At 49.9% G+C, this 21,550-nt stretch overlaps 1 protein-coding gene across 1 annotated transcript in view; it reads right to left on the bottom strand.

Moving 5' to 3' along the window:
• Window positions 1-21,325, bottom strand: part of LOC119397243 (dedicator of cytokinesis protein 1) — a 68,790-nt gene extending 47,465 nt beyond the window's left edge. The window contains exons 1-2 of the mRNA XM_049416502.1: window positions 20,018-21,325; window positions 19,740-19,950 (exon numbers count right to left, since the gene is read on the bottom strand). Coding sequence (XP_049272459.1) covers window positions 19,740-19,950; window positions 20,018-21,325 — 1,519 coding nt within the window. The remainder of the gene's footprint in view (window positions 1-19,739; window positions 19,951-20,017) is intronic.
• Window positions 21,326-21,550: the final 225 nt, after the last annotated feature.

Raw genomic sequence — 21,550 nt, 5'->3', positions numbered from 1 at the left:
CAGCCAAGGCTAGGGAAAGGGCGAGAGATTTCTCGTAGGTTCGAATCGCGGCGGCGTCGCTCGGCGATGCGTCACGCCTTCCCTCTAGAAACCTCCGGGCTTTGCTGGCCGTTTGATCTGAGACTACTAGTGGGCGAGGAGGATGCGGCGCGTCGGCGCCTTTTGATGCTTGTTTTTTTGTCGTTCGCGCTTCTTGGGCGAGCGGCTCGCGCCGCTTTCTCCCGCTGCCGTTTGAAAGCGGCCGCGCGCGCGCTTTATAACGCGCTCGTTTGTGACAATGTCCAACAAAGAAAAACGAGCACTTAAAAGTAATCTTCTTTCCAATATTAAGTGTGTAATTCGAGGGCCCTAATGACTATAGGGTAAGCTAAGTTTTGAAAGTAAATTACGTTTCCTCGATTGCGAAACGAGCAACCGTGGTGGCCTTCAGAGGTCAAGGTACCGGGCTGCTAACCACGAGGTCGCGGGTTAGATTCCCAGGCACGGCGGCCGCATTTACGTTCTAACGAAATGCGAGAATGGGCGTGTGTTTAAATTTAAGCGCACGTCAAAGGAATCCCAGTAGACCACAACCAAACCGACGCTACCAGCACTCTACAAGGTCGTTCATAAATGTGACTACCGGTCACGCGACCATTCGAAAGCGACTTAAGGCGACCCATGTTCACACCTGCGGGCGACTTATAAGTCCGTCGACGCACAGAATTCCCATCTGCTCACATTGCTAGTGCCCTGCAAAATAAACTGACGTCCTGTTCCTTCTGAGTCGCATCTGTATGGTTCACAGGTTGAGCCAAAACACTCCCCAAAACACTCGTTTGGCGAACAAAGCGGCCAAACCATTTGCGGATAGCTCAGTCGCGCGACCAGTGCTAGTCGCAGGTGGGAACGAGCCTTACGGTGTACCTCGTAATCTTGTCGTGGTGTTCGCGCCCCGAGCCCTCCAGGGCGTCAAAGCTCTCGAGTTAAAAAATGTACGTGTATGTGTGTGTGTTTTAATGCAGTAACTTCAATAAGAATGCGGGAACCCCAATAAGAATGAATCGCGGTCAAGCGAGAACTTACATACATATATATATATATATATATATATATATATATATATATATATATATATATATATATATATATATTATATATATATATATATATATATATATATATCAGCCAACCGCACAGAATAAGAGGTCCGAAAATTTGGGTATTTGGGACGACTTGCCGTTTTTCCTGACCATATTCTGCTGCGACGCGTCTTTTTTTCAAAAATTGTTACGTGAGCTTCCGGTCTGACGTAACAGGGATGACGACGGATTTCCCCCGCTCCCGATGCGCTCAGTTTCATTTTCGCCTAGATCGGGGCCTTGAATTTCGGTGATTATTATCTCAAATTACGTGCGTTTTTCGCGATTTAAAAAAAAAAAGGGGCATGCTATATAGCGTCACATCCTATAACTCTTCCATGTAAACCACGGCCCTAAAGGTAATAACTAAAGGTTAATGAACGAATTTTTGTTAATTACTCAACGGCTGCGGAGCTCCTCAGGACTATCTTAATAAACTTCATTGTCTGTCTGTCTGTCTGTCTGTCTGTCTGTCTGTCTGTCTGTCTGTCTGTCTGTCTGTCTGTCTGTCTGTCAATTGAATGTAACTTTAGGCGCGGCAAAGCTTTTCCGCCTCGGCGTAGAGTTTGTTTGCGAGGATTACAGGGGCCCGACTTTCATAGCCATTTTTATAAAAATCTGTATTTTCTAAAGAAAAGAAACACCCTGTATATTTCCCCTTTGGAGCTAATTCCACGGGTTCACGACGGCGTCACTGGGTCGGCAAAAAAAGAAAAAACAGCTGCGTGTTGGAAAGCAAGAAAGGGCGGCCATGCTTGATCACGTGATCGTGACTGGCCTTGAACCAGCGAAGCGGCGGTGTCCGTACCGTGTAAACAAGCCACGTGCTTGCTCGCGCAGCATAACACAGTTATAGCCCCGAGAACGAACACTGGCGGCGCGGCAGTCGCGGCGATGTGACGTCACGGCAAGGACTCGCTTGCTCCGCGGCCGAGGATCGCCTTTTTCTGCGCCCGCCGCGTATCCGCTCTTTAGCGATACGGTGGTGATTACTGCTCATTCTTGCGATGCAAATCTCCAAGGGAGAAGGTTGAAGTTTACACTACTAGCGAAAGTTTAGTAAGCTGTAGAAAGTTTGGATAATATAGTTTATAATGGGCGAATTCCCGTCCGAACGGAAGCTTCAACGTTAAAATGGTGATGCACGAGAGCAAGACATTCGTTGTTTTCACCGCGTATTTCAAGACATCGGTGCTAAGAAATTTACGCTAATGGTTCTAACTTCATTACAACTTGGCGTAGACTCCATGGTTAGAACACGCGTCCCGAAGATTACAAATTAAATTAGGGCGTTTTCAATTCACTAACTACATTGCGGCTTATCGTACAAGTTATGTCTGCCTTTGCAGATTATCTAGGTGATTTGACAGAATTGCGCTTTCTGCAACAGAAGACTTTAGATGAATCTGTCTATCATAAAGAATCACTTAATACATCCGGGAAATTAAACAAAATAATACTGCCACGCACACAATGGTTTAGGAAATTCTGAGGTGTTAGTATACCTGGATTATGTAAACATTTCTTCTCAACACTCGTCTGGGACTATGTGGCCTTATACCCCGATTTGCATGAACTGCTGGTCCGGTCAACCGCCGGGTCACGAGCGGTAATGTTAAATTCTCGTGGGAGCACTGTTGATAGAAATCGTCTGCAAAACAAACGCCTTAAAGTCGAAAAGAACGTCTTGAACTGTTTCGAAGGCACTCTCAGTAACGTAGCCCACGTATTAACTGAACGTCCTTCGCCTTAATGAGTCAAATAATGGTCTCGCACGCCATGTCCACATAAAGGTTCATGATGCTCAGGGGTATATCAAATGAAAAAAAATTAATTTATGAGCTGGCTATCTAAACTAGTACTTATACAATGTAACAGCGCCGTTGCTACGATGCTGCATGAACACACAATCTGACAACAATAAGGAGTCTCCGCAATTAACCTCAACTTTTTTATGTTGTGAAATGAAGCCCCGAAATTATTGCGAGAAAAACGTGAAACTAAACAACATAATGAGTGAGCGAGTACACAAGATAAACAAACACAACAACTGCGGCGGTATTTTCGGGCGAGCGCTTTCGAGATATTTTGCGAAGCTCAATACTGCATGCGCTTTCGTAATCGTGCGCGGGGCTTAGCACACCAGCAAGAACGCTGTCCGCCGATCGCGGATGCGTTCGATGCAAATAACACTCGTGGAGGCGAAGCAATCTAATTTTTAAAGGAATCGCCCGTGAACAACGTAACCTAATAATGTGAATAAGGTGTATCGCGTGTCAAGACCACGACATGATTGTGAGACACGCTGCAGATTATTTTGACCGCCTCGAATTCTTTAACGTGCTCCTGTATCTAAGCAGAGGAATGTTGCTTTTCACACTAGAGCTGTGCACGGGCCGTATTTCCGAGCCCGAGCCCGGCCCGAGCCCGCTGACTTTGTCGAAGGCCCGCCCGAGCCCGACGGCAAAGGGCTGCGAGCCCGGCGAGGCGGTAAATGCAGGAGAACGATCCTCAGGTCACGTGGGCATAAAGTCACGTGACCAAAGCGATAGCTCATCTAGGTACATCTTCACCTAGGAGCAGAGAGTGTGTCTAGGGACGGTTTAGGTACAACCACCGAACACACGGAACACGTAGTACAATCACGTGGTGCGTGATGGGTGTGTGTGAGAGGCATGAACGGGGTGGGCGTGTGTCCACAGCTTCCGAGCTAGTAAAGTTGCGTTAATTCGTTACCACTTAAAACGTGGCAGGCCGTTTCAAGCACGTCTTCATTAGCACTGAAACCGACTCTTGGGAAAAGAAATACAGGCAAGTGAGGTGTGAAAACGCAATGTGAAGTGCTAAATGTTGAGAAAGCGCCTATGAACCAAATGTACTGGCAACAGCTAGGTTGAGGCATTTTCATTGGTGTCATGTGTGCTGACTCTACGTAGTTTCCGTGAATGGTTTGAGAAGTGTTTTGCGTTTTTTTCCCTTCATGGGGGGGGGGGGGGTATTGTATGAAGCTGCACACATTTTAAGTGTCCCGGCCCCGCCACGGTGGTCTAGTGGTTATGGCGCTCGACTGCTGACCCGAAGGTCGCGGGATCGAATCCCGGCAGCGGCGGCTGCATTTTCGATGGAGGCGAAAATGTCTGAGGCCCGTGTACTTAGATTTAGGTGCACGTTAAAGAACCCCAAGTGGTCGAAATTTCCGGAGCCCTCCACTACGGCGTCTCTCATAATCATATCGTGGTTTTGGGACGTTACACCCCAGATATTATTATTATTATTATTATTTAAGTGTCCCGTAGAAATGCTTGTACGCAAGAAGAGTAGCTTGGGCTTGTTCGTGTACATACATAACGCAAGCGGAATAGCTCACACCGAGGCAGGCACGGTGTAAGCAAGTCGACACGAGAGCATGTGTTGTCTTGCTTGCTCCGTCGCTGTCTCAGTATGTGCTATTCCGCTTGCTCGTGCTAGGTCTAAGAGGTGCTAGCGCGCGCCCCGGCGCTTTCGCTGCCGTCCATCGAGAGCGTCCGACAGGAGAAAAGAATCGCTCTCCGCTAACTCGGGAGACGGGAACGCGAGGCTCACTTGTTGCGGGATCGGCAGGAACTGTAGGTAAACTGGGAAAACTTGGCATCGCCTCATAGGGAATAATCGAGCTCTTGATTTCTCTCGTGGTTGACGCTGCACCGTCCCTAGAATTCCCCAGAAAGCGATGTTATACGGAGCGGTGACGTCTGCATCGAACTAGCCAATGAGAGCGAGGATCACCCTCCTGGAGTTACCGCTTCGCGCGAGCCCGCCCGGCCCGGCCCGGCCCGACGTAGGAAAACACAATCCTGGGCCCGGCCCGGCCCGGCTTTTTGAAGGTTCGCGGCAAAAACAATCAGCGACGTACTAAGCACATCACGCTGTACACCAACAAATAACGTAATACTTATGCACGTGCATATAAAAAATACTGCGAGACAACGGTAAACGTTTTACGTACCAACATGCAACAAATCTTTTATTTGCATTGCATACCTGCCACAGTGCGGCACTTTTGCTATACAAGTAGACGGCCTCATGCCAGCAACAATGGAGTTCGCTCGCCAAAGCCGTCACGTGTATGGGGTATGCCCATGCAAGCGTCAGCTTACACGAAGGCGATCTACGTACGTCGGATCGCTCGTCGCTGTCGCGTGCACTTTCACTCATATGGGATTTGGCCTTAAATCTAACGCGAACAGTCGCGTGGCGCCGTTACTAGCTCAGGTGGCGCTACTTCTCTGTTTGTCGGAGTGCAACAGAGGCAGTGCTTTACCTGCTTCCCTTTTGTTTAAAGTAGCGAATGGAAAGGAATACCGGTAAAGGGCGGTCGCGGAAAAGGCGCTGTATGCGTGCTGGAAAACAATTCCCGCTCATTCTCTATATTTCGGGCTTGAGTCGGGCTTTGCGCCGGGCCCGTGCCCGGCCCGACAAAACGCCAAGTAGCCCGAGCCCGGCCCGGGCCCGAAGTGAAAATATGTCGGCCCGCCCGAGCCCGGCCCGCGGGCCGGGTCGGGCTCGGGCTTTCGGGCTACCCGGAGCCCGTGCACACCTCTATTTCACACCCCCAGGGCATGTGGCTGCTGTGGTCGGGAATCAGACCCATCCCCGAAGTTAGCAGCGCGACACAACAACAAACCTGATCACCCCTTTCAAAGTGTGCACGACGGCGCGCGGGCACCGTTGGGGACTGTGAAGAAAAAATGCATATAACTTTTTGTCGTTTTAATAGGAACATTATCGATGCTGTTTTCGTCATTCATCTGAAGCTTGAGACAGGCAAAAAGCGAACGTAAACAGCGGAACAGCGCACGAAGCAAGCGCGTGATATGCCGGCGCGTCACGGCGGGCGTCGAAGAGTCCTTGCCGTGACGTCATCCACGCCTCCCGCCAGGCGGCGCCACCCCAACTTCTCGGGGCTAATATGTAACTGCCTAAAAGTTGACAAGGTTGTGACATTTGCGTATGTTTGGCACGCACTACGCCACAGCGATATGTGATAAGTTTATTCTGCCTTGCATTTACGTCGTGTGCGTTTAATTCTTGTATCAGCAACCGCCTGTAACTGCGGCTGCAAATCAACATGGCAGCACACGTGCAGACGACCGTTTCGATCCGAACTCGCGCTTGCTACGTGCCCGCTGTCCTGACAGCAATAAATAAATGGTGAAATCGCTTTGTGTTATTTCACGCTGCGAACAAGGCATCAGGCATGTTTTGTCTTTATTACTGAAATCAGCTGTTCGTTCACCAACGCCTTTTAAGCCTAGCCGGTGTTGTGCCTGGGCATCTGCTTTCGGGCAACCAGGAGAGGAATCAGCACCTGGACTTCGGTCAACACCTGCGTGTTGCTCATGCCGGCGCATCCCAGTTCGGAGGAAGGTCAACACCTGCGTGTTGCTCATGCCGGCGCATCCCAGTTCGGAGGAAGGTCAACACCTGCGGCCGGCGGACGCTCAACAGGTTAGAAGACCGTCAACACCTGCGGCCGGCGGGCGGTCAAGAGACTAGAAGAGCGTCAACACCTGCGGCCGGCGGACGGTCAAAGTACGAAGAGGACGTCAACACCTGCATGCGGCTTCTGGCCGCGCGTCGCAACTGATACTTCTGGCCGCGCGCCGCAATTTGGAGAACTTGGATAGGAGCCCAACACCTGCGACCGGCGGACGGTCAACAGGACAATGGACGGCTAGACGATTTAAGGCCATGCCGGTCCGTCGAGAAGGGGGAGATCGGAGAAGGAGAACGACTCGAACGGAGTCGAACCAGCCGACGTGGTCGGGCTGGCAGTCATGTTGCCTGGTAGCAAAAATATGTAAATAGTGTACATAAAATCTTTTCCTTCTTCACCTTGCCATTACCGACTACTCCGAGCACGATAGCGATGGGCCACGCAACCTCATTCCTAACACCGGCGAGGATTTGAGAGCATATGTTGGAAATAGCGCAAAACAGTGACGGATTCGTCGCTCTCGTAACTTGGGAACGCAAGTATAAGGCAAATACAAGCGTAGGTTTCGAACTTGCGGGCCACGTAACGCACGACGACGGCGTGATAAATTCGAGACGGAAGGAACCCGCTGCGATCGGTGCCACCATTTATTTCTTTTTTCCGGCGCTGCCATACGCTCGCGTGCGCGCGGATGAAGACATACGAGCAGCGTTGCCCAAGGCCACGTTTCAGGGATTCCAAGGCCGTAGTGCCGGTGGCGCCATCTAATTTCAGTTCCACAAACCAGCTGCGGAAAATGGCCTACATGATTTAGGTTACTACGTGTTATGCAATGGGAGAGCGGTAAGCTGCCCCTGGAAATAAATGCGTTTTGACCTCTGTTTAGAACGAAAGGTGAACCATTGAAGGTACGAAATATGTTCTATCATGAGGCTTCTAGTGCCGCCAAAATGACAAATGCGGGTAATGTATTTAGGAAAAGTTTATTTCATCGTAAGACTCTACGAACACTTCAAAACAATGTCTGTACAACAAGAACATTACATACACAAATGATTAAAGGGGTCATGAACCACTTTTCCAAGTAATGATCTAATGGCCTCAGTATCGGAGTGTACTGCCTCCCGAATCGATTGCCGCAAAAATTTCTCGAATCCGTCAAGAATCAGCGGAGTTACGGGGGTTTGGCGCACGCTCCCAGCGCTTTCTCTCTTTTCTCGTGCCGACGAGCGCGCTGGAAGCTAGACAGGGAGGGATGGCATGGGGGAAAAAAGTTACGCCCGCGCGCGTCATGAAACGCGATCGCTCTCCCGCTGTGATTCGCTTGCGCGAGTGCGGCTACCGTGTACTGAGGAGTGCGGCGCCGGCATGTGGCGGCACCCCGCGGCAAGAAGCGCATCTGATCCGAACGCCGCTCTCGATTTACGTCGGCTATCGGCCAATAAGCATGCTATGTCTCTTGCGACGTACAGCGGACAGACGCCCCGCCCACCGACGAGAGTGAGAACCGGCCTCTGTTTGAAAAGAGGGTGCCTGGGGAAACGGCAACTTCGCGCTCCGCTTGTGGCCATTACGCGGCGCGCACGACTGTAATATTTGGCAGAGCAGTTCATAGCCGTGTCAGCTTTCCGCAGGATGTGTTTTTTCAATCAGCCCAAGGGGTGCTTCATGACCCCTTTAAGCACAATATACATGAAACGTTTTAACAGAAGTGTAGAAGTCCACAGGGTGTCCCTAATGCATGTTACTAAGAACTATAGCATACACACACTTATCACAATTGACGCAATGTACATCAACGGACTGTAACGCCAGAGATCGTTCATACTTCATTGGAGCCAAGTATGGCTGGGCGACTTCCATACGTCACTGTGCATAACCTTCAGAAGTGTGATTGTCACATTGGCTGATTTCATCAAAATTTTATGTCTGATTATTATTAAATTTGATTTCTATCAAAGCATTTCAGAAGATTTCTGGCCACTACGTATAATTTTTATCTGAGAGACTGTAACGTTCCATACGGAAAAGAAGTGAATCTACCATTGTCTCGTAAATTTCAGTAAGCTTTGCACTGACAACACTACAGGATACGAGGGAGTTGAATGGTATTATTGTTAAAGAAAAAAATCACAGCATAGCCACGGAGTGAATGATGATTAGTGGGCGAAGCTGCGGAGGTTCATCGGTAAACCGTGAATCTTCCGTGAATTCTGCCCAGTACATCATCACCGACGTGAGATCGGGCGCGTTTATACTAAAGGTTCGATGAGTTATGACGACTTGCAGCTCACTTTAATTTTACATGTACGCTGTGAATTTTCATTGTTTAGAAAATCATTGCTTTAGAAAACATCTGGCGTCTTTCGTTAAGCAGCTGGCGTCTTTTCCTTTTGCTTTAGAAACATCTGGCGTTCTTTCGTTTTGCTTTTAGAAAACATCTGGCGTCTTTCGTTGGTTTATTTCATCAATCAACGGCGTTTTGAACAAAATTTTATTGTTTAATCACGCACCGGAGAAATCTCACCAGGCACTACCTTGGAGGTAAACAATGGCTGCTAATGGGAATGAGAGACAGAAGAAGTCGGCTTTTAGCTAACACTTACACTTCTACTTCTACTAACGTTTCCTACTGGAGCATGCCAATGGCTGCTAATGGGGAATGAGAGACAGAAGAATTCGGCTTTTAGTTAACGCGCACGCTGCGAATTTTTTATTGTTCAACAACGCACAGGAAAAAAATCACAGCATCTCCACGGAGTGAATGATGATGAGTGGGCGAAGCTGCGGAGGTTCATCGGTAAACCGTGAATCTTCCGTGAATTCTGCCCAGTACATCATCACCGACGCTTGATCGGGCGCGTTTATACTAAAGGTTCGATGAGTTATGACGACTTGCAGCTCACTTTAATTTTACATGTACGCTGTGAATTTTCATTGTTTAGAAAACCATTGCTTTAGAAAACATCTGGCGTCTTTCGTTAAGCAGCTGGCGTCTTTTCGTTTTGCTTTAGAAACATCTGGCGTTCTTTCGTTTTGCTTTTAGAAAACATCTGGCGTCTTTCGTTGGTTTATTTCATCAATCAACGGCGTTTTGAACAAAATTTTTATTGTTTAATCACGCACAGGAGAAATCTCACCAGGCACTACCTTGGAGGTAAACAATGGCTGCTAATGGGAAGGACAGAAGAAGTCGGCTTTTAGCTAACACTTACACTTCTACTTCTACTAACGTTTCCTACTGGAACATGCCAATGGCTGCTAATGGGGAATGAGAGACAGAAGAATTCGGCTTTTAGTTAACGCGCACGCTGCGAATTTTTTATTGTTCAACAACGCACAGGAAAAATCTCCCACCGGCACCACCTTGGAGGTCAAGATCTGGTACTAGCGTTACGACTGGTTACGCACTACTACGACTACTAGGGACAAACGGGTGCCGCCTTAAGGAGCTTCGCCCCTAAAAAAGATGGTTGATCCCTCCATCATAGGAATCGGAATAACACGAAAGTAAAGCGTGCCCTTGCAGAAGTAACTGAATTTTACTGTACATTGATATAAGAGAGTTTGTACAACGTACACTGATGTCTGGCAGCTATACGCGATGCACAGCGCCTATAGGGGCGCCACTGAAAGCCGCGCAGCGGCGGCCGTTGAAACCGCTGGCGGGTCGCGTAGCAGACGCCTCCTTTCAGTGCAAGCACGACGGAAGGGCGCGCGTGCGATTTGCCGCTTGTGCGCGCCCCAAATAATTACTTTTGCGGCGATAGTGTGCGCGAAGGAGCCGCAATTTAGGATAGTGGACATGTGTCCGATGTCACAGCTGTGTGGGACGATAATGTCACCATACGCGCCAAGTGTTTGCCACAGACAAGCGTCAACAAGCTTCCCCACGAAGTGGAACTCATCGTAAGTACATCGCTTTCTTTATAACGTCCCGATCACTAATGCGTGCACGCGTTGACGCATGAACCAACGTTTTTTTCTCGACACAGTAGCTTCGTTTACGTGCCATGTGTTTATATAGTAGATTTTGAGCGAGTGCTGTCGCACCGGCGCATGGATTTCACGGGTGCGGCCACGCGAAGGGTCAGCGTTGGTAAAACTTTGAAACCAGCACGATAAACTTGTGAAAAAATATCTCGGCAGCTTGAGCTGGTGGCGCGGGACTGAGTCACTGCGGAGCTGGTGGTCACCTAGCTTGTCATAGCAGCTTGGCTACGTATTTGCTGGGTGTATTCAGATAAAAACGTCGGTGCATGTCCGTCGACCCCTTATAATATCGCTGAAAAAAAATTTTTTGTTGTCTCTAAGTGAAAGCAGGCGTTCTCTTATTATTTCGACCTTTCTTAAGTGAATTGAGGTGTTTCTATTTTATGTTCTTTCTTTTTTTCTTTTTCTAGGGAGCGGGCGAGCGCGGTCGGGCTGCAGAAGCGCCGCTTGTGCGGCCACGCAGCGTCTGCGTTATAACGTTACCGACGTGCCATGGGGTCCTCTCAGTGGATCCTCTCCAGCCACTTCCTTTGTGTACCGTACGCAGGCACCGGTGATCGCATTCCAGTGCCATCATTAGGTAGAATCAGGGGCGTAGCCAAGGAGGGGGATGTTTACCCCCCCCCCTCCCGAAATTTTTCAGTTTTGCTTGCGTATATATACACGCACACATACAAACGCACGCACGAACATATAGCAAGTATTGTTGAACACCCCCCCCCCCCCCCACCCCGCTCCTGGGCAGAATGCAGCCGATTTCGTGCAGCACACGTGTGATTCCACGGAGCCTTTGTAAAATAGCCGTCACCTGCCCCACATTCTCTGGCATTGCGCTTCGCGCCATTCGTTTTTCAAGAGAGCCTAGGCATAGCGTCTTATCAGTAATAACAACCTCATGTGCATTGTAGCTTCTACAATGCAAGCAAGGCGACCAAGTGTAAACGTAGCAGCGTTCGCTGAAGACGTAGCGACATAAATGGACAAATGAAAACACGGTAATCGTTCTAACACTGCCGTAAACAATGCGCGATTGCTTACCTTCTACGTCGTACAGCCGCAATCCACCGCCGCCGTCACTCTCGCTCATGAAATAGCACCAGAAACCTGTAGAAGTGCGTTCCTGGCGATTTTTTCTGTGCGTTTGAGCAGCCAACAACGCAGCAGTTATTTTTCGACATCGCTGAGGCCCGACAGAGTCGTTAAATCACGATGAAAACACATCCATCCGTGCACTCGCGTAGACGCTTGCGGGAACACTGCTCGCCGGGACCCGTCAGCGCTTTCGAGCCGTGGCAGCAGGTGGCGTCGTCGGCGCTTTGCGCATCGCCTATAGCACCATTTAACGTGGATGCACCAACTTTGATGATTGGTGGTACATCTCCATCCCGACGACTAACGTCCATGTTAAATAGTTAAACAAACCCATGTGGTAGCTGTAGTAGTTAACGGTGAAAGCCAGGCGCGTAGCCAGGGGGGGGGGGGGGGAGTTGGGGGTTCAAACCCCCCCCCCCCGAAATTTTTCAATTTTGCTTGCGTATATATACACGCACACATACAAACGCACGCAGAAAATACATAAAGCATGGTTGAACCCCCCCCCCCCCCCCCGAAAAAAATTTTTGGCTACGCCCCTGGTGAAAGCATAATCAGAGAACGAGGTGTGATAGCCAGATATTGGGCGCAGAAGTTGGTCGCCATCCCGCGGCATGTTAAAATGTGATTGAACACCCCGGCCGGACTAGGGAAACGCAAAGCGCGTCGTGCCGACCCGCTGCCCGGTCGCGATTTTTGGCGAGCGCGTGAGCGAGGAACGCGATGTTAGAGCCAGGTGAGGCAGGCGCGCGTCGCAGAGCTAATAAAGACGATAGTCTTTCTTGGGATACTTAAACGGAGAAATTTTGGTCTGTCTGTCTTTCTGTTTGTCGGCACGTCCCTCGATTTAGCCACTCGGCCAAAGTTGAACCACTTGCCCAAGGGCCAGCCATCTGGAACGGCTGACTAGGTTCATACTTGTGTACATTGTCGATCAAAAAGGAAACATTACGCATATCTGAGGCACAACATCCCTAGGTAAGTATTAGGTGGTGTGTTCCTTTAATAGAAAATGCATACATACGTAATTCTAAAGACCCTAGTTTCTTAAGCTGCGCTGAAACTTGCCTTCCTCCATGCCCTCTGCACGAGCTCATTGTTGTGTTTCGGTTTCGGTTCTGTATTGCACTGTACGAATGCCATGGGGCGCCGCTCTGGCATTCCTGTTTTACCCAGGCGACGTGTAAATAAAAGAGTGTGTGGAGAGTACCCGTTGAGTGCGGACGTTTCTTCTGCTTCAGCGCTTCGCGCCAAACCGCGTGTTCGGGCTGGCTGGCGTCCCCGCCGGTCGCGTTGGTCACCGCCGGTCTTAGCCTGCTGCTGCGCCGGGACTACCAGCCCGCAACACAGCACTCATGTTTCCCGACGTATTGTCAGATGGCGTCCATATCTCATGCAGCGCCTCTTCTATCGTCTTTAGACGACATTTGCAGCGAAGCACGCAGACACGCGGCAAATTTTTTTAAAGACGATAGTCTTTCTTAGGATACCTAAACGGAGAAATTTTGGTGTGTCTTTTTGTCTTTCTGTTTGTCGGCACGTCCCTCGATTCAACCACTCGGCCAAAGTTGAACCACTTGCCCAAGGGCTAGCGATCTTGAACGGCTGACTAGGTTCATACTTGTGTACATTGTCGACCAAAAAGCAAACATTACGGATATCTGAGGCGCAACATCATTAGGTAAGTCTTAGGTGGTGTGTTCCTTTAATAGAAAATGCATACATACGTAATTCTAAAGACCCTAGTTTCTTAAGCTGCGCTGAAAATGCGACTGCGCGTTAAACTTGACTTCATCCGTGCCCTCTGCACGAGCTCATTGTTGTGTTTCGGTTTCGGTTCTGTATTGCACTGTACGAATGCCATGGGGCGCCGCTCTGGTATTCCTGTTTTAGCCAGATGACGTGTAAACAAAAGAGTGTGTGGAGAGTACTCGTTGAGTGCGGAAGTTTCTTCTGCTTCAGCGCTTCGTGCCAAACCGCCTGTTCGGGCTGGCTGGCGTTCCCGCCGGTCGCGTTGGTCACCGCCAGTCTTCGCCTGCTGCTGAGCCGGGACTACCAGCCCGCAACACAGCACTCATGTTTCCAGACGTATTGCCAGATGACGTCCATATCTCACGCAGCGCCTCTTCTATCGTCTTTAAACGACATTTGCAGCGAAGCACGCAGATACGCGGCCAATTTTTCGGTTTGGATTAGCGTGATGCTATGAGCGAGGCCGACGCTTTTACGACGCTTGGGCTAAGATCGCCACCTCGCGGTGTGTTAAGGCATTGACAAAATTGAACTTCTATTGAAAACGCGCCGAATGGGACGGACGTGTAACGCGTTGAAGGTGCTAATCGCGGAGGTCACAGTAATGATGAATTACTTTATTTTACCGCTCCCAGAGAGCAACACCGCCCCGCCGACCGGGAGAGTGGTAAATATAAAAGGCGCGTTTGTAAAGTCTCTAGAGTCTTTGACCGTGGCGCAGACTCTAGAGACTTTAGAGTCTGTGATCGTGGCGCAGACAATAAAGAAAAAAAAGTGACCGTGACCTAGTGGATAGCGTGCCCGGCATCTCATGTTGCGGACCGAGCGGTCGTGGGTTCGATGCCGGTTGACGGAATTTTTTTTCTTTGCCATCTGATCGTGTAAATTTTTCGACGTCATTTCCGTGATGGAAATACTTCACTGAAGTTTTGGTGGACCCTGGCATAAAACACTTCCGCGTTAAAACACTTTAGAGAAGGGAAACTGTAGCTTTGACAACGGTACGAAAAATAAGCAGCGGTAGCGCATTGAACTACCCATGGCACCCAAGAGATGGCGCTGCGCAAATAGAAACCATTTTGTGTTACTTTTTGTTTTAGGTGAAAAAAAAATGGCCGCTATCGCTAGTTTCTTTCTTTTTTGCTTTTTTTGCGTATTCTGTGCACATGCGCAGAGGCTGCGAAAGAGGACGGGACTCGCGTAGAGCAACATGTGCCTCGTACTCATTGGGCCGTTTGTTTTAAGCGCGTTTATACGCCCAGAAGCATGCCTCAGCGCCCTTTGGAACGTTGTACCGGTGTGTACTAGGTTAATATGAAAGGAAGGGCATGTACTCGCACCAGTAATAATAATAACTGTTGTGGTTTAACGTCCCAAAACAACGATATGATTATGAGAGACGCCGTAGTGCAGGGCTCCGGAAATTCTAACCACCTGGGGTTGTTTAACGTGCCCCTAAATCTAAGCACACGATCCTCAAGCATTTTCGCCTCCTTCGAAAATGCGGCCGCCGCGGCAGGGATTCGATCCCGCGACCTACGGGTCAGCAGTCGAGCGCCATAACCACTAGACCACCGTGGCGGGTAAGGGCACCAGTGCACACAATTCATGAGTGAGTCCAGAGAACAATACTCTTTACTGACAGCAAACCAGCAATGCTCTTTCAATGCAATAAATAAATGGCTGATCCCTCCGTCAGAGGAATCGGTATAACAAGAAAGTGAAACGTGTCTTCACAGACGTAGTTGAGCGTTTGTTGTGCATTCTTTCGCCCCAAGCGCGAAGGAGTGCTACAGCAACAAATTGTAATGTCACGCGAAGAACAGCAAGCAGCTCGAAACTTGCGACGCGCTGCTGAATCAGAAAGGACGCACGGAACGAACATACACAGGAGGACCGCGAACTAACTGTAACAGTTGTAACTTATTTCTGTGTGAGCAGCGCGCTCCTTTCGCAAAAGCGGCCGCTGTAGTGAGTGAAGTGACATTCGTGCGCTCAACGCAAACTTGCAGTGAGAGCACAAGACGTACAAAGCACCGCCATCACGGGATAAGCGCGCGCACGAGCGGCCACGCCCTGTAGAGGCGCGCGCTCATCCGCGTGGGGCGACGACTTTTAAAGCGCGCTCTTCGAGCCCTTCGCGTCATCTCGCTAGTGATAAAGAAAACACGCTGATGTACCACTGATCTCTGAGTACCGCCACCGGAAAATCGTGTATATAAATAGCTCGCTGTTAGCATGGCAAAGAGCGTGCTGTCTGTGGTCGAATCGTTTCGCGCTGCGGAGCGAGGGGTCGTAGTTTCGACTCCCGGTTACAGAACTTTTCCTTCTAGTATTTTCTTTGCCATTTGGTAGTCTTTATATTTTACAACGTCATATCCGTGACGGAAATACGTCAGTGGAGCTGTGGTGGACCCCGGCATAAAACACTCTCGTGTTAAAATAGCGTGTTGAAGCCATTATCGGTAGCTCGTAAACGGTTCGCCTTCGTCTTTAGAGACAGAACGGGCAGGAAAGTGTATCTCGCCTGTTGGCACCGTCAGTTAGCGTTCACAAAAATTAACTTGTATTACAAAATAGTCGTAAAAGATCAGCATTAGCTTCTACAGTGACATGGACATCTTCGAATTTCAGCACTTGCTTTCGACGAGAACTGCTTAACGCAAGGCCCGTAGCCAGGAATTTTTTTTCGGGGCGGGGGGGGGGGGCACTTGCTGAAAACCTTGACTTTTTGAGAAAAACACCTATTTGTATTATTTATTTTTGGTAAAAACACATACTTCACCAAAATTTCGGGGGGGGGGGGCTACCCCCCCCCCCCTGGCTACGGGCCTGCTTAACGCCCACAGATTTTAGAGCGCAGCTCAAAGGCGCCTGTTCCGACGTTGAGCGGCGTCGTCGTCGCTGCCGCCGTCGGTGGCGTAACCGATAGACATAAAAAAAAAATGAGAAAAAAAAAACAGGATCGACTGGGATTCGCACCAGGGCCCTCTGCGTGGTAGCCGAGTACTCTACCACAGAGCCCCGCTGGTGCTTGAAACTCATTTGCAAGAAGACCCTATAGATCTTATGCGAAATTGCTGCCATCTGTCGGAGGTTTGACGAAGCTACCGATTCGGCGCCATGTTGGAGGCTTGTGCCCGAATCGTCTTGCTGTCGCTGCTATAACTTCTTGCTTGTATCTGCTTTGATAGTAGGCAATCAGGGTATAAAAACGTCAGACGTCTGTGTAAGGGCCTGTACACGTTACCGGCCTGTTTTCGACCTGATGTGTTGTGCATCTAATTTGAAATAAAACGTTGTCCTCTTTTTTACTTTTGCAGTAAAAATATTTCGTCGCTGTAGTCGCCGACGTATTTTACATAGAATTACCACACGATTGAAATGTAAAATATTTGTGCGAAACTGATATGGGCTCTTCTAAGGGTAGAAGTTAAAAAAATAGTAAGGGGTGGTCAGGAAATCCGGGCCGCCCTCTCAATTTCGCAGTGAGAGCACATGAAATGCTTGAAAGCAATACGCGCTCGAGGCATTCGAAAATAAACTACAAACAACACGCTCCAGTATACACGGTCCGTTCGCTGAGAATCGATGACGCGCACGAACTACCTGTCTAACATGTAGTTGTGATCGCAATAAACAAAGTGATGTCAGCAGCAGCGCAGGCATGCGCGAGTAGCGGCGATGCAGCTTTGAAGCTCTTACACGAAGCCGGTTTGTTTGTGCCTGCAAGCACACGGTGCAAAAGCTGTCTCGTTCCGGCATGACACAAAAGAGTGTTCTCTGATGAGTGCCGATGCTGTCACATACCGCATCTATTAAGAACGGCGAACGTAAACACGGCGTTAGTCGTAAGCAGTAGCCAGAGCAACAGAACGATCTGCCGCTTCTCCTCGGCCGCCAGGAAATCTAATAATACTGAGGCTATAGTTTCCTGCAAACCTTTTCCCAGCATCCCAATTTCCTCAATCTGAGCAACACGGCGCACGAAAATATGTCGGCATTGCCGTTTTTATCAGCCGCCACACGTTGATACGTACGCTTCGTGTGAGCACATGCGAAGCGCGCTTAGCCTTCAACATGGCGGAAATGCACACGGCGGCCGCTAGATGGCAGCTAATTTTCATAAGGCCTATACAGGCGTCATGTCGGGCAAGGAATCGCGTTAAGCTATGTAAAATAGCGTGGCAGAAAAGTAAATAACAACCAGTCATCACACAATGCTAACTGCGCAACGTCTGTGTGGTTTAAAGGGGTACTGACACCTTTCTTCGAAGGCGAGTTTACTCTGCCATACAAATCTCCCGTATGCAGAGACGGCTCTGATCAAGTGTGAAACTCAGCAAATGCTGATAAGATATTTTAATTTGATACTGAAGTCAATTTTTCCATGGCACACCTACTGTCATCGACACTTGCTTGACGTCAGGCTACAGTACAAATTCTGGTGACTTCACGCAGCAGTCTGGCTAGTTGTGATGACGTTAGGTGCCAAAATTTCCAAGATGGCCGCTTGTGCGTCATCAAAACTTCCAAAATGGCCGCTTGTGCGTCACCAACGGAGCCACGGCGCGGAGCAGCCATGGAAACGTCACTATATATTGTGCGAGCACGTGACGGGAAGCTCATATCGTGTTGTGACGTCAGAGTACAGTAGGAACCGAAACTAGCTTTTAAAAACATACTGTAATTACTTCTTCAGGGCGCACTCGCGCTTAGCACTACCTTTTCTAGGCTCTTGAGGGCCTGACCTTTGATTTGACGCAAAAAATCGACAACTGAAAATATTCGTGTTAGTACCCCTTTATTGCTTCCCACTCACTGCAAAGTACTCAGCCATAATTCGTCATCGTCATCAGCCACATGCAGCATGAACATGTGCATATAATACCTTACAGATGTGTAGCGGGAACCTCGCTTATTCGCAAAGAAGCGAATAATGGCGTAGTGGGTGCTATCCTACTTCACAAAAATGATGATTTATGGCGTAGTCGCGGAGAGCCAAATCTTCAAACACAGTTGGTCTTGCCCCAATACGAAGCTGCGCTCAGAATTCGCAGTAGGCAGTATCGTAATCGTCGGTGAACTTTTTTATGCATTACAACATACTGTGGTCGATCTGAGGACACCAAGAAGGTGAAGGTTTACGCAAAGAAATATCAAGTTGGAGCGGAATTCGAGAGAAGCGTAAGCATTCGAACACGTGTCGGATCAGTGCAAATGTACGTACATAAATACACAACGCTGACAGTGGCAACAAATCACCAGAATGCAATCACCGACCGAAATTAACAAATATGCAAGCACCAGCAAAACGAATGTACCTGTAATCGCCGGGGAACCTGCATAAATCGATGACTTCACCGGTATCCAGGCTCCTTCGGCACTATACAGCAGTAGGGACTACCTACCATAACTACAATGTGGCTACATGATCGAAATAAAAAAAAATGCTTGCAAGAAAACGGAAAGCAGCATACTAGGCCAAGCAGGGCCAACCATGGGATGAAAACTAACTGCGCGTCTGCGCGTTAGCTGCGGCGGCCGAAGAGTAGCGTGCAGCGGCGCAGCTTTTCGTCTCCGTCGCTCATAAGAGAATCCCAAGGGAATCCAGGGTAGAAGTCACATGGCAGGTTGATGACGTCGAACGTGTGAACGTCTGCTGAACATTATTGCATCGCAGTCGCTAAACAAATTTACTGCTCATAAGTACTACGCACAACACGGAATTCAAATACTACCTTTCAATTATGTAAGAAAGAGCAGTTTTTTGTAGAAATGGTAGTCATCTTTTCTTTTTTTTAATGTTGCGCTTATTACGGCGCTTGTAGCAGGAAATTGTGTGTTCACGAGGCCAGGATCTTTATGGGAAGCATTATATATATATATATATATATATATATATATATATATAATATATATATATATATTGTCAAGGAAAGACACAGAGAAATAGACACAACGCCTGTTGACTAGGCCGGCTGTTCTATTCTCCGCTTCGTCGTTGTCTTCCTCCGCTTGCCTAGCACAAGACCTTGCGCGAGCGGCGCTGCCTTCCTTACACTCGGCCACGCTGCGGCATTGCATGACAATCGAGCTGCGGAAATGTCTCTGGAGGGCGACATTGGCTGTTTCTTGCCGGTCTTTGCAGGTCTTGGTACTCGTGCGACGGTGTTGGATGAAGTGCAGATGTTTCAGGCGGGCGACACTGGCTGTGCCGCGTTGGTCGTCGCAGGACCACAGGCCCTGGACCCTGAAGCGCCATCTTTAGCGAAAACGCCTCTGGCGGGCGGTACTGGCTGTGCCTGGGTGGTCTCTCTTGCTCGTGCCGCGACGTGTCTTGCTGTAGTGCCGATGACTCAGGTGGCCGACATTGGCTGCCTCGTTGCGGCCGCAGGTCTCGGCCACGCTGCGATTCAACGTGCTCTGCAGAAGGCGCAACCAGCGGGTAGCGGTGAATAGTCGCTGCTGGACGATGGTGCCTCCGACGATCGTCCCGTCGCACTCCTGAACGTGCTGTCGGAGGTCTTTTGCACCGTAAAGTTCACGGCCGTGACATTTCATGTTGAGGAAAGATAAGCACCGGGACCTCATAGGCAGGCTTCAGTTGCCAGGCAGGATTTACGTCCACCCTAATGTCTCGTCCCGCATAGCTGCCCCGGTCAGGTGAGCTTATGTCACCATCCGAACCACAGGTAGAATTGGGCTCTTGTGACCGGTCTTCGATAATAACTTTGGCAGACGCCTCGGCTTCATTTAGGGACTCGCCACTTTGCAAGTGGCGGGCGTCCGACGGCCCTGGAGGCGGTATGGGTGGGGCATCGGGTGCCATGACAGGTGGTTCCGGAGCAGGCTTCTTCAGGGTAGACGATAGTATGTGAAGATGCTCTGGTATTGTTAGCGGATCCGATGGGTCTATGGACACAGGGATGGATGCCATGAGCTCTTCCGGACCTTCACGAAAGTCGTATGTGTCAGGCACCAGAAGAGCTGGTAACTCGGTGTTTGCACTCGCTGCTGGCCTTGGAGTGCGCGTCACCGACTGTTGTTGCTTGACGGTGGTTGTGCTCTCTAGTGATGGCACTGTCGAATTGGAGCTGTGTGGCGGTGACCCCTGCTCTCGGCCGGTGCTTGTGTCTGCCGCGTGGCCTTCTGCGATGCTTTCTGCGCAAGGGCTGCAGAGCCCAACTGTACCGTCCAAGTGGTGTTCGTCGCAGCTCCCATCCGTGAGCGGGTCGGAGATAGGGTCCAAGGCATACGAAAGGGGACGGAAGAGACTCGTCAGTCTGGCACACCATTCAGGCCAGGATCGTAGCCCGATGCCTTCGTAGGCGTGCCATGCCTTGGCGGCATCGCGAAGGTGGTCGATGGCAATCCACAATTTTCGCTGATCCGTCCATGCCTCGCGAGCTCCGAGAGCGTTGATGGTCGCCACCCATTTTTCGGCGTCGTCCTGAAATCCGCGAAATACCGGTAGTTCGCACGGGGCCGGCGATGGCGGGACGGCGGACGGAAGTCCGGAGTGTGCCCACGCCAAGTAGCCCAATTGCTCTGACAGCTGCGTGAGAGAACGCCGTAGCTCGCGGTGGTTCTCGGGCGAGCTGGCCTCAAGTTGTTGTGAGGCTGCCACAGCCAACACGGCATTGATTCCGCGCAATGTTGGCAAGGCGTCAGGGGCGAGTTTGGAACTCGACACTATCAAGGCGTTAGTAGTCACGCGGAGTTGCGTGATGGTATGCAGCAGCTCCGTGGCGCTGTCGGGTGATCCGCATGAAGAGACAAAGCCGGAATGAGTGGAGGATGCAGCGACTCCGGCACTCATGGTGGTAGAATGCATGGCCAAGGACGCGTGGACGGCGTCCCTTGGAAACACAAATCTAGTCACAGTCATGGGCACGGGATCCTTGCCATTGGAAGCGTCAACCGCGTTACGAGGCAACCGGAACCCGTGCGATGTCTTGTCTTGGATTGGTACTGCGGCGTCGATGAAGGGGGCTCGAGCCGCCGAGGAGGCCTGGACGCCGTCCACGGACGGTGCCTGAAGCGCCGACAGATTGGCAGGTGGCAAGGAGGCATGTACGCCGTCCCTGGGCGAGAGGAGCCCGTGCGCATTGTT

The sequence above is a fragment of the Rhipicephalus sanguineus genome, chromosome 6 (genome assembly GCF_013339695.2).
Source record: "Rhipicephalus sanguineus isolate Rsan-2018 chromosome 6, BIME_Rsan_1.4, whole genome shotgun sequence".
Lineage (NCBI taxonomy): Eukaryota > Metazoa > Arthropoda > Arachnida > Ixodida > Ixodidae > Rhipicephalus > Rhipicephalus sanguineus.
Note: the sequence above shows the minus strand (reverse complement) of the source record. Positions and strands in the feature narration are given on the sequence as shown.